Source organism: Anopheles ziemanni, chromosome 3 (genome assembly GCF_943734765.1).
Source record: "Anopheles ziemanni chromosome 3, idAnoZiCoDA_A2_x.2, whole genome shotgun sequence".
Taxonomy (NCBI): Eukaryota; Metazoa; Arthropoda; class Insecta; order Diptera; family Culicidae; genus Anopheles; species Anopheles ziemanni.
Genome location: NC_080706.1, coordinates 33,916,806 through 33,928,801, shown reverse-complemented (window position 1 = coordinate 33,928,801; position 11,996 = coordinate 33,916,806). Strand labels below are relative to the sequence as shown.

At 47.4% G+C, this 11,996-nt stretch overlaps 4 protein-coding genes across 4 annotated transcripts; all 4 read left to right on the top strand.

Annotated features, from left to right (window-relative positions):
• Window positions 1-962: 962 nt before the first annotated feature.
• LOC131286845 (fatty-acid amide hydrolase 2-B-like) lies at window positions 963-4,122 on the top strand. Its single transcript, XM_058315848.1, has 3 exons — window positions 963-1,698; window positions 3,219-3,772; window positions 3,850-4,122. Exons 1-3 carry the CDS (start codon window positions 963-965, stop codon window positions 4,120-4,122), a joined length of 1,563 nt encoding a protein of 520 aa, XP_058171831.1.
• Window positions 4,123-4,835: 713 nt separating this feature from the next.
• Window positions 4,836-6,459, top strand: LOC131286848 (uncharacterized). The gene is made up of 2 exons (XM_058315852.1): window positions 4,836-5,859; window positions 5,927-6,459. The coding sequence occupies exons 1-2, from the start codon at window positions 4,836-4,838 to the stop codon at window positions 6,457-6,459; spliced, it is 1,557 nt and encodes a 518-aa protein (XP_058171835.1).
• A 782-nt stretch (window positions 6,460-7,241) lies between these two features.
• Window positions 7,242-7,890, top strand: LOC131288259 (DNA-directed RNA polymerase I subunit RPA12). Its single transcript, XM_058317377.1, has 3 exons — window positions 7,242-7,344; window positions 7,409-7,625; window positions 7,700-7,890. Exons 1-3 carry the CDS (start codon window positions 7,242-7,244, stop codon window positions 7,722-7,724), a joined length of 345 nt encoding a protein of 114 aa, XP_058173360.1. The 3' UTR covers window positions 7,725-7,890.
• Window positions 7,891-8,820: 930 nt separating this feature from the next.
• LOC131289399 (heterogeneous nuclear ribonucleoprotein 87F) lies at window positions 8,821-11,394 on the top strand. The gene is made up of 4 exons (XM_058318647.1): window positions 8,821-8,992; window positions 9,828-10,302; window positions 10,404-10,904; window positions 10,969-11,394. Exons 1-4 carry the CDS (start codon window positions 8,933-8,935, stop codon window positions 11,028-11,030), a joined length of 1,098 nt encoding a protein of 365 aa, XP_058174630.1. The 5' UTR covers window positions 8,821-8,932; the 3' UTR covers window positions 11,031-11,394.
• Window positions 11,395-11,996: the final 602 nt, after the last annotated feature.

The following is an 11,996-nucleotide window of genomic DNA, read 5'->3' as shown; positions in this document are numbered from 1 at the left end:
TTTCTTTAGCTCCAGTGTCTATCCCTATCGCCGCCATCACTGTTGGGTTCTAGGTTAGTCTACTTAACTACTTGCATCGATTGAAGCCATTCGTTCCTTGCGCCGTAGAGCAATACGCGCTGAATGTTGCGTTTGTTTCGCTGATGACGAATAAATTTAAGTTCGACGGTTGTGACCGTTTGTTTTTTATATGCATTATTCGTACTCGTTGTGCCGTTTTGGCCCATTTCTCGATGACATTTGAGGCACCGACACGCTACACCGATAGGCCCTGATCCTCCGGGGGAGAGTTTTATCGGTGCGCTCGCGCTGATAAGTGTCCGAAGTCCGTCGAAAATCCGAAACGGAACAACCACCAACACTGGCACCCGGATGCCCTTTAGTGTCTACCGACGGTGATAGCGGTGCAGTGTGTGGTTTCGTTCCCTATCGACCAAGTGCGATAAGGCTTGGATCGGTCGGTGTGGATTTGATGTAGTTTATATTTCGTTCCAACACAGAAGGCTGGGGAAGTTCCAGTCGAAGTCGGTAGTCCATTGAAGAAAGGTGTGTTCTTCCGTTGTTTCCATTAATTTTAGTTCCCTTTCTCGCGGTAAACATCATCGTGCGCCACACGGTCGACCTTTGATTGCGCGCTTTGAGAACTCACTCATTAGAATTGCAAGTCGCTGGGAACACGGCGTCGCCATTCGCTTCCTGCACCTGTCTCGCTAACGGTTATAGCAAATCAAAGTAAATCCCTAACCGTAGGGAGTGTTAGTAGTCGCGCCGGGATAGGGTAGATCGTGTGAAATCTATCCGGTTCCGTTCTAGTGAGTTCTAGTTCAGAGATTCCCCTAGTGGTGGGAGAACTGGTCCGCAACGCTAGACTAATTGTACCTCTCGCGTGGTTTTGCCATTTCATCTACTACTAGTATTTGAGGCTGGTTCGTCAACTACTAAACCGCGACGCGTCAGTCGAAATGGAGCTGTTACTGAAGGTGGTTGCGCTGATACTGCGCGTGCTAAACGTCCTACTCGAACCCATCCTGGCTTGGCTCGGCGGTGAGCAACCGAGGTCCGAACCGTTCCCACCGATCCGTGACGAGCTGCTGCGCGTACCGGCCACCGAGTTGGCGGAAATGATACGCCGGCGTACGGTCAGCTCGGTGGACGTTGTGCGTACGTACGTGCTGCGAATCCGTGAGGTAAACCCTCTGATCAACGCCGTCGTCGAGGAGCGATTCGAGGCGGCCATCGCTGAAGCGGTAGCTGCGGATGAGCGTGTGGCAGCATGCCTTGGAGACGAGAGCCAGCTTGCGGAACTGGCCCGCCAGGTACCACTGCTCGGAGTGCCACTGACGGTGAAAGAAAGCTGCTCGCTGAAGGGTATGTCCCTTGGAGGTGGTGTTGTGCGCAGACAAAATCTGACCGCTTCCGAGGATGGTGAGGCGGTAGGAAGGCTTCGGGCGGCCGGTGCGATTCCGCTTCTTGTCTCCAACACGCCCGAATACTGTATGGCGTTCGAGTCGTACAACTACGTCACCGGAAAGACGCTCAACCCGTACGATCCGCAGCGAACTGCGGCCGGTTCTTCCGGTGGCGAAGGTGCCCTGCTTGGAGCCGGTGCATCGCTGTGCGGTATCGGCAGTGACCTGGGCGGATCGATCCGCATTCCAGCGCTGTTCTGTGGAGTGTTTGGACACAAACCATCGGCAGGTAAGGGTCGCGCCAATGTTTTTCTCTTTCCAATTTTACTTATCTGACTTTTCCCTCCCGAGTCTTAAAGATTAGTCATTTCCGATAAGAAAACATTGCGTAAAGCATGGGACATTGTTATGTCTGCGTACTCTCGTAATGTTTAATCTCGACAAAAATAAATTCTCATACACGCGAGCAATCATTAGCCTCCGAACTGCAGCCTGCGCATCCGGATGTACGCCAGCGATGCTCTTTAACCTCACGAACAACCAAGGGATCGTGCATGTTGTCAGGCAATCTTGCCACTCGCAGTCTAAAACAACGCCAATAAATCTACACCGAACGGTCAAATCGTTCGTTGGTGCAGGCAGGAAGTATCGAGAACTTGTTGCTCGCAGAAATCAGTTTGCCGCATTCTAATCGGAGTCATTGAGAAGAAAAATGAACTCGGAAATGCACTATGCTAATGAAGGCAGCTTTATTACGATTTCTGTTGCATTCGCGAGTCTGTGTTCGGTTTTGCCGAGGTAGAAAAGGGAAGTAGGCAAGAAAGTGGTAGGTTTGCTAGAGGCACCACCGTTTAGGTTACTTAATTTCCTAATTAGATGTAATAACACTACGCGATCCTCCGGTTTACCGGAGTTTAGTCCATGCACATGTGAGAAGGGAAAAATGATTCAGTAGGAATGAATCATTTTCTTTCACCGAGATTCAAAATGAGCAATAATTGGTGGACGCCTGGTTTGGCGATAAGTAACCGTTACCTATCGCTGGATGCCTCAGCTGATAAGTGTTATCTAGGCACTCGCATGACGCATCCATCGAAACCATTCATTAGTCAGGCAAAATACACCCGTCCTTCGCCTCTTTTCCCCTGTACGGTAGTGGAAGAAAGTAAGCACAACGGACGAGGACACGTACTACTTGTTCAAGAGACTGGTTCCATAATTGGTCTGATTGTGTATTCCATCCGTGGCGTGCCGATACACGCCGGTGGTAGTTTGCGGTTGCGGTTAAGATCGAACCGTACCGGGGCCAGCATCGCCATATGGGGTGGAGGATTCGCGCACTTGGTTTACTTTGGCCAGTGTCACACCTTATTGACAGAACGATTCATCAACAGGAACTGGGTTACTATCGAGCACGACAAACTTGGAATTTCGATAGACACAAACGTTAGATGAGCGGACTCCTACGAATAGTTATGGGTATTGGGGTTTAACATGGTTAGTGAGTTGCATTATAAAATATCCGTTTAAGCTTTTTATTATATGCAGGTCACTAGAGGTGCCTAATAAATCAGCTTTGTTAGAACATTGTTTAGAACACTTGAAGATACACGCATTTCCTTCCCATTCTTCTTTAGTGCTCACACAAAGATGCCGGACGAATTAGTTACAGAAGTTACAGAAATTGCAAATATTCCGAATTACCTTAAATTTAAATAGAATGTGTTTGTGTCTGTCAATGTTATTCAAAACCTAAATCATCCCTAGAAACGTTAAATAAACAACCTTTATCCTTCTTTATCGCTTCAGGAATTGTTTCAATCAAAGGACACCTGCCCGTCTGTGAAGACGCCCACTTTGATCAGTTTCTATCGCTCGGACCAATGTGTCGGTACGCGAAGGATCTTCCCCTGCTGCTGGAGGTCATGAGTGGACCGAACGCCAGTAAGCTGCGCCTTGCCGAACCGGTCGATGTGTCGAAGGTGAAAATCTACTACCCACAACGGTTAAACCTCACCGTGAATGCCGTTCCGATATCGCCGGAAATTCGCGAATCACAACGTACCGCCGTCAAGCACTTCCAGGACAAGGGCAACTACTCGGAACCTCTGAATTTCCGCTATTTCTGCGACAGTATGCAGATTGCATCGGCCTTGCTGCAGACTTTGAACAAGTTGCCCAATGTGTTCGAGTCGAAGAATCCGAGCCTCCTGTGGGAGCTGGCGAAGGTGGTGTCGCGTCAGTCCGAGCATACGTTTGCCACCATCTTCATGTACTTGCTGTCGGCGACAAAGGCAACGGTGAGCACGGAACAGCATAAGAAGTACCTGAAGATGGGCGAAGAGCTCAAGCAGGATTTCACGGTAAGGCATAACAAATTTCACTTATCAACGAAACGGGTGGAAATTAATTGGTAACGCTCTCGTTTTGCTTCTCTCAGAATAAACTAGGAACTGACGGAGTGTTCCTGATGCCATCGTTCCCGAAGCCCGCCCTGCGCCATTACGAATCGTTTGGACACGTCACCGGATTTATGTACACGATGATTTTCAATGCACTCGGTCTGCCGTCCACTCAGGTGCCTCTCGGGTTTAACCGTCACGGACTACCGGTCGGCATTCAGGTGGTTGGCGGCCCTAACCAGGATCGACTGTGCCTTGCCGTTGCGCAGGAGTTGGAGAAGGCGTTTGGTGGCTGGCAGGCGCCAAAATAGGCCGATCACACCCAGACACACGTGTCCATCGTTACGTCTTCAACAAAGAACCAATATCATTGTGTCATAGAGCACACCTGCCCCGCGGAGGGGAGATACCGACACTTACCCGGTGTCTGACATACGATACGATTTTCTTGCATGAATCCGGAATAATCTAAACCTTCGAGAAGTGCACGTGCAAGTAAGAACAGTCATGTTATTTACCAAAATAAATATCTAGTTTGTAAGAATATAGGTTGTTGATTGTTAATTGCATTTAATAATGAATTTATAGATACCTTTTTGGTGTCACAGCTGATGGAAATATATGCGTTTTCAGTACCAGTATGGCACCAATGTGGACATTCCATAGTTTCGTTTGAAGTGTGAACCGGTTCCGAAATACTGCACTCGCTCTGTAACAACCTGCCCCAATAACGCAATGGTTTTACCGCGGACGAACCAAAGTGGGGAAATGAAAATTTGTAAGGATTCCTTCCATTGATGCATTACTGGGGCTCCGCTTACAAAGTTAGCGTACAGCGACCCCTCCGACGTGAAGCGCACGGCACAGTCGTTCGAGGTTGCAGCACCAAACCGGTCGCCAGTGCTAGTCCTTCCGGGACTTTTCAAGCCTGTGTTACTGTAAAATAGTTTTAATCCTTCTCTGCGGAAATAAATTCATAGAAGTTTAAAGTTATGGACCCGTGTATCGCTTGAGCGTCGTAATTATGGCCTTTCGGTTTAGCAGGTCTTTCGATCGACTGCTGGGAAGTCAACGGGAAGGTCTGTTTGGCGCGCCCGAACCGAGTGGCGATGGGTCCCGGAAGTTGTCCCTATTCTTCGCCACACTTTGCGTGGTCGATCTTTTCGGTGTGTTTCCGATCGTGACGCTGCCGAAATCGATCATCTCCTGCGGGCTGTACGGATTCCCGTTGGTTCTGTTTGTCATCACGCTGCAAATCTATACCGCCGTCGTGCTGGGCCGCTGTTGGACCATCGCCGAGAAGCTGGACCCATCGATAGTGGCCAAGAATCGGTACCCGTACGCAGCCATCGCCGAGTTTACGTATGGTCGACGAATGAGTGTTTTCGTGACGGTGCTGCTTGATCTGACCGTGTTTGGAGGTGGCATTCCGAATCTTCTTGTGGCGGCCCAGAACCTACAGCTGCTCGGATCGCGCATCAGTGGTAGCACCTTCGAGGTATCGTTTTGCTACTGGCTAATTATCATCGGACTGTTCCTCTGTCCCATTATGTGGCTTGGAAGTCCGAAAAATATGCGCACACTAGCGAGCATTTCGGTGGTCGTTTGCAGCAGTGTGGCTATATTGACGTGGATATCGATCGCGGAAGATCGTTCCCAAGATGCTACCGGATTTGTGCCGTTCAGTGGAATCACACTCGGATTACCACCGTTAGTACAGCTGCTCAAAGCGTACGGCATAATTGCGTTTCAGTTCGACATCCACCCGATGCTCTTGACGATCCAGGTCGATATGCAGCATAAAAGGCATATCGGTAAGGCGGTACTGTATGGCATCGTAACCACGTGCACGCTTTCTGCCGTAACTACCCTGCTGACGGCGTACCGCTACGGGATGGATGCCACCAATAATGTACTGCAGATCTTACCCCGGAGTTGGTCCTTGTACCTTACGATCCTGCTGGTAACGTTACAACTCTGCCTATCCAGCGCCGTTGGGAGTTCTGCTCTCTTTCAACATATCGAAGATGTGCTCGGTGCCTCTAGAGGTAAACTCAGACTCAACGAATGCTACCTGAATGCGCCATCTAAATGTGCCATTAAATTTCGTTACAGATTTTACCATTAAACGATGCATCATACGATCGACACTGGTGTGGCTTGCCGTTTTGATTGCCGAAATATTACCCCGGTTCGATTTGGTAATGGGCATCATCGGTGGTACCCTGACCGGGCCGTTGATCTTCATACTACCACCCCTTTTCTATCAGCGTATGTTGGAGTTGGAAAAAATTTACAGCCAAGAGCTGAAACGCTCCTACTCTACCGGGTCGTCAGAGTTTTCGGAAGCGCGCCTCGACGATACGGATAACGAATCCGAGCTATCCGTTCGGCACGCCTGGTACGGTACTATCGGGTCGATGGGATCGCAGTCATTCGCGAGGCTGCGAACATCCATTGATCTGTGGTTGGAAACGGCTGGTTCGCGCCTGCGACAGGTTGGGCAGTTTATGTACAGCGATTGCATCCTCGCCGGGTCGGTGATTGTGTTCGGCATCGCAGCAACTCTGGCCTCGACGTACTACAACGTATTCGATGTCCGGGAGTCTCAGCTCTGGTTTTCGTGCCTTAGTGGATGGCGCCGATGATCGCACAGAGCTTCATGTATCTATTCAAACGTATGCTTACAAAAATCGTGATAGTCAAAACATAGTTAGTCGAGGCAATAAAGAGCTTTTGTGTTTTATGGGACTTTGATCTAAGTTAGTAGTACTAAATTATAAACACATGGGCAAGCTTGGGTACGAGGAACAGAAAAAACAAAATTGCGAAAATTTTACCGGCATTTTTCTAACACGCTTTCCAGACTGCATCGTCGCGTAACGCGACGTCGCCTGACAGGCGCAGAACTCCATGCAAAAAAAACCTCGCGCGATTCGCGCCACATCGCGCAAGTTTTTTTTTATATGGAGTTCAGCTCCTGTCAGGCGACGTCGCGCTGTAGTGTGGACCCCGAGTAAAGTTAAAGTCCTTAGTTTCATATCGAGTATTGTTTAATATTTGTCATGTATAATATAAACGCAAATAAATTATTAACCCAATTCGGTATGGTTGTGAGAATATGTCATTCGTGTGATACTATTCTTATTCATCAATAAAAAAGGAATACAATTTGTAAATTAATCCTACATTTTGTAAATTAAACGAAAGCATGAAAAATACATTTTGTCAACGTTGGTACGACTAGTGTAAACTCGCCGACAGTACGGAATGGCAAATTCGCCATTTCGCCGCATATTGAAAAAGTAAACAAAACTAACGTCAACATTATCAACACGAGGTCTAGATTAACTTTGCAAAACCGTAAAATACTGTCGAAAGACCATTATTTTTTGGAGTCAAACAGAGTTGTATAATAACTTAAGCGGAAATGGATCCTGGATTTTGTCCAGATTGTGGCACGATTCTACCAATTCTTAAAACAACGCAAAAAGTTACGTGCTACTCTTGTCAAAGCGAGTTTGATGCTTCTGGTAAATACCGGTACCTTTAACAATTTGCCTGCTGTTTATTAAGTTTTTCTTTACTGTTTTGTAGCTTTCGGAACGATGGAAGCGGAATACACAATCCATTTCAACTCGTACGAAAACAAAAAATCTGATCAAGCTGACCGAGCGGAACCGGAAGAGGCTGATGGGCCGATCGTAAACAGACAATGTCCCAAATGCAGCAACGATCAAATGTCCTACGCCACACTGCAGCTACGTTCGGCGGACGAAGGACAAACCGTATTTTTTACCTGTACCAAGTGCAAGTGAGTATAACTACTATCGTGGCGTGTAGAGGAGATGCTGAAACATGTACTAATTCGTAATTACCCATTTGCAGGTTCAAAATGTCCGAGAACTCGTAATGCACTGTGTCCTAGAGCTTTGTTGAAAAATTATATATAGTTATACTCCTAACACATTATGTGTGCAGATTTCGTTGTTTAATCCGAACGATCATAACAATACGTTAAGTCGTGGCATAAATAAGAGAATGATACAAACGGTCATACGAATTTCAGGTAAAATAAATCCAAAACATGTTTCAGAAAACATTAATTCAATGTATTTGATTCGCATTTCTGTTTCTATTATAATTGTATAATAAATATAAGTTTTCTAGAGATGGGATTCTTTGAAATGTTTTGGAACGGATTGGAACTGGGATCAACAACCTTCGGAGCAAGTCCGCGTAACTGGGTGCAAAGAACCTGTAATGGTGACTGCGTGTATAAAAAACAGGCAGGTCTTCTTCTTCTTCTTCGGCGCGGATTTACTCCAGTACGGCTATTGAATCCAACTTCCTGGGCCTTCGCAAGCTAACCTGGAGACATAGATCTCTATTGATTAAGGACTGGCTACTAAAGGCCATATGTCCTGATTTTCTGTGGTTGTTCTGATTTTCTGTAGGCGTCACATTTTGACTGCCACCATGCAGCCAGGAGCACTGCTAGCCAACCACGCTAGTGCGCAGTCAAAATGTGGCTGTTCACCCGCCGTCACGAAAGGAATATTTCCTTCCGTTTGTGAGATCGCACGAAACCCGTGATCCGCTTGATTACTCAAACAGGCGGACGGTGCACCTACCCGTCGTATATCCACGTAAAGAACAGGCCGGACGGTCCGGCCCAGTTCACTGCGTGTACAAGTAGTAGTATAAATATTTTATAGAGGCTTTGAGCCGGGTGGCTTCTTTCACCTCTTGCGCGTATAAAATATGAAAAGATCCGGACGGTGCACCTACCCGTCGCTTTTCGTCGCGTTCCAAAGAACCTGTAGTCTCCTACATTCTGCGGAACTGGGTGCATCATCTCTCATTGGAACGGATCGTTCCAGCTAGGTGCTTCACGGAACTCGCAACACTAAACATTCCAGTCGTGTCGTTCGAGGTGTGCAGTCGAGCGGTGTGCCGCGGATTAATTTCAGTGAAAAAAGCAGTGAAAGCAGCAAGAGTGCCGATTTTAATATTACGTTCCGTTGTTTGCCGTTTTATTCTTCGCAAAACGTGAAGTAACATCACAGTGCTGTGCTGTGTATATTCAGGGAGGTTTGGGTAGCTAATCTGTCGACAACGATGAGTGAAAAACAGGATCCACAAAATGGCGATCACCAGAACGGCCGCAACGAAGATGATGTAAGTAAAGCTGCTAACTTTGCTGGCTTTTCGAGCTTAAAACCATAGACATGCACTATATGTTGAATCTTCTAGTCAGGTAGAACGTTTTAACAAGTGAATTTGCATTTAAACTGTCTTGTACGATTCGGAAATGATGAATGTAGTAAATTTTACTCTGGGCGCCATGTTGGATTTAATCGAAAAAGATGCTTCCGACGTTGAATGCAGTGTATGTGCTTGTCTCTTTTTGTCGCTAGGGTCACCATTGCAGGTGGAAAGAGCGCTGGCTCGCTCGCACCTGCGGGGTAAAGTTTGAAATAAAAAAAGGAAGCCGGGTATTACATCGTTTAGAAAATGGTTGGTTGGCACGATCGATAAATTAAATTCCCGGCATTTTGAAAACATAAAAGATAACTATTTTTGTTTATTATCGCACAACGTTTGAGGTAAACAAACAAATCACTACCAACCATTGTACTTTTATAGTGAATCTTTACTTCGCATTATTAATGTATAATAAATGATCCCGATTATTCCGTCCTCATTATCATCCATTAGTTTTCTAACCATTTGAATTAATTCCGCTTCTGGATCATAAAGTCTGGATGCATTAAGTAATGAGTAATTGCTACCAAGTAAAACAGTACGGGAGCTACACGATTATCGTATTCTCTTTTTTCGGCGTCGTGAAGCTATGTAATTTAATTCTCTGCGCATGTATGAACTTTTAGATGTGGAGGCTTGTTGTAAGAACAGTGCAATTGGGTGGGCTGGATGGGCAGAAACAAAAAATAAAATCATGTTATGCTCCAATGGGTTGCAAGTAAATGAAACACAATTCTTATCTTCCCAGGAGATTCGCGAGCCGGAACACCTTCGCAAGCTGTTCATCGGCGGACTCGATTACCGCACCACCGACGATACGCTGAAGGCGTACTTCGAGAAATGGGGCAAGGTGGTGGACGTGGTCGTCATGAAGGACCCGAAGACGAAGCGCAGCCGTGGCTTCGGCTTCATTACCTATTCTAAGTCGTACATGATTGACGAGGCCCAGGCGAGTCGCCCGCATAAGATTGATGGTCGCGTGGTGGAGCCGAAGCGCGCCGTTCCGCGTCAGGACATCAACCGGCCGGAGGCAGGCTCGTCGGTGAAGAAACTGTTCGTCGGCGGACTGCGCGATGACTTCGATGAGGAGCATCTGCGCGATTACTTCTCGAAGTATGGTAACGTAATTTCCGCCTGCATCGTGACGGACAAGGATAATGGCAAGAAGCGCGGCTTCGGGTTTGTGGAGTTCGACGATTACGATCCCGTCGACAAGATTATCCGTAAGTATACTATACAGTGTTTTTAGTATTCTTAGCGCACTTTCTCGCATGAATTTTCTGAATTGGAGCTGTGCCTAATTTATTGTTTTCATCTTTTGCAGTACAAAAAAGTCACACGATTCAGAATAAGCTGCTCGATGTGAAAAAGGCTCTGCCGAAGCAAGACATGGACCGCTACAAAAACGATATGGGTCGTGGTAGCGGGGGCGGCGGTGGTGGCGCCTGGGGCAACCAGCGCGGTAGTGGCGGCGGTGGCTGGAACAGCCAGCGTGGTGGTGGAGGCGGTGGCGGCTGGGGCAACCAGCGTGGTGGCGGTGCCAACGACTGGAACAGCGGTGGGTTCAATAACGGTGGTGGTTTTAACAACGGCGGCTTTAACAACGCCGGCAGCAACTGGAACAACGGCGGTGGCAATCCGTGGGACAATGGCTGCGGCTCGCAGGGCCAGGGCGGCTGGGGCAACAATGGCGGCAACTGGGGAGGCAACAGTGGAGGTGGAGGTGGTTGGGGTGGCAATGAGTTCGGGAACAACTACCAGCAGGGCTACAACGCTGGCCCGGTGCGAGCCGGAGGCAATTTTAATCAGCGAGCGGCGCCCTACGGTACCGACGGTAGCTATTATGGCGGGTACTAGTCGAAGGCTAACCGATTAACTTGCGTTTCCAGGCAATCAAGGTGGCGGCGGTTACGGTGGCAACGGGAGATACGGGAATAGCCGTAGATATTGATAAGAAGAAAGGAAGATGAAGAGGAACGGATTAAAAGAGATTGAAAGTAAGCAAACTTTGCCATTCGCTCTACTACCAACCCATGTTTTCACACTAAATTCAAATCGCTCTTACCACGTTTTTGCTATTTGTTGTTGTTGTTGCGCGCGCCTCCTCACCACCACCATCGAAACGAAACTCTGCCGATCGTGTTACGCCTTTCTCACCAACTTGATGTTGATGTTGCTCCACTCATCGCCACCACTAAAATACCTCTACTGTTCTTGTTGTTGCCTCACCGCCGACCACACGCCACGCGCCCGTGTTGCTAACCGTAATTATTCCGTTGCACCTTTGCCCCGCTCAATCCAGATGGACCCTCTACCGCACATAAACGCGCAGACCGAAGGTAAATATGACAAATTTCATTTTAATCCTTTTTCCATTTTCATTTGTTTTTCACTTCTGGTGTGATATCCGTTACCCCACATACTCCTATATTTGGTTTCCTCTTATCAGTTACATTTCCTACCGTTCCCTTGAAAGGGAAGTTATTATTTCGCTCCAGAGTTTTGCATTCAGCGCAAGGTTTCCTATTGCTGGCGCCTGCATAGCAATTACCCACCGAGGTATTTAAACAGCGAGTGCAAAGATGTAGCGAGACCAAGTTCTGGGGATATTTAATTATCTATTATTCCTTTGTTGGTGGGGGGTTTCAATTGCTGAGAAAATGTGTCTCTCGGCTGCAATTCTCTTTCATCATGTTGATGCTTCTTCATTTGGACGCCTGTTGTGCACATTCCCTCAACAAGCACACGCCGGGCGTGCCAAGCTGTTTGGGGTGTGCTATGGTTATTTGTTTGTGTAAGGCTTTATTTCCTCCAATTATTCCCCAGTTTACCTTCCCGTATCTTCTCCACTAAGCAAGTCAGTATTGTGTTTCTTTAAACGTTAGCCAGTGTCTGCGATTTTCAAGAAGGTAGCTTG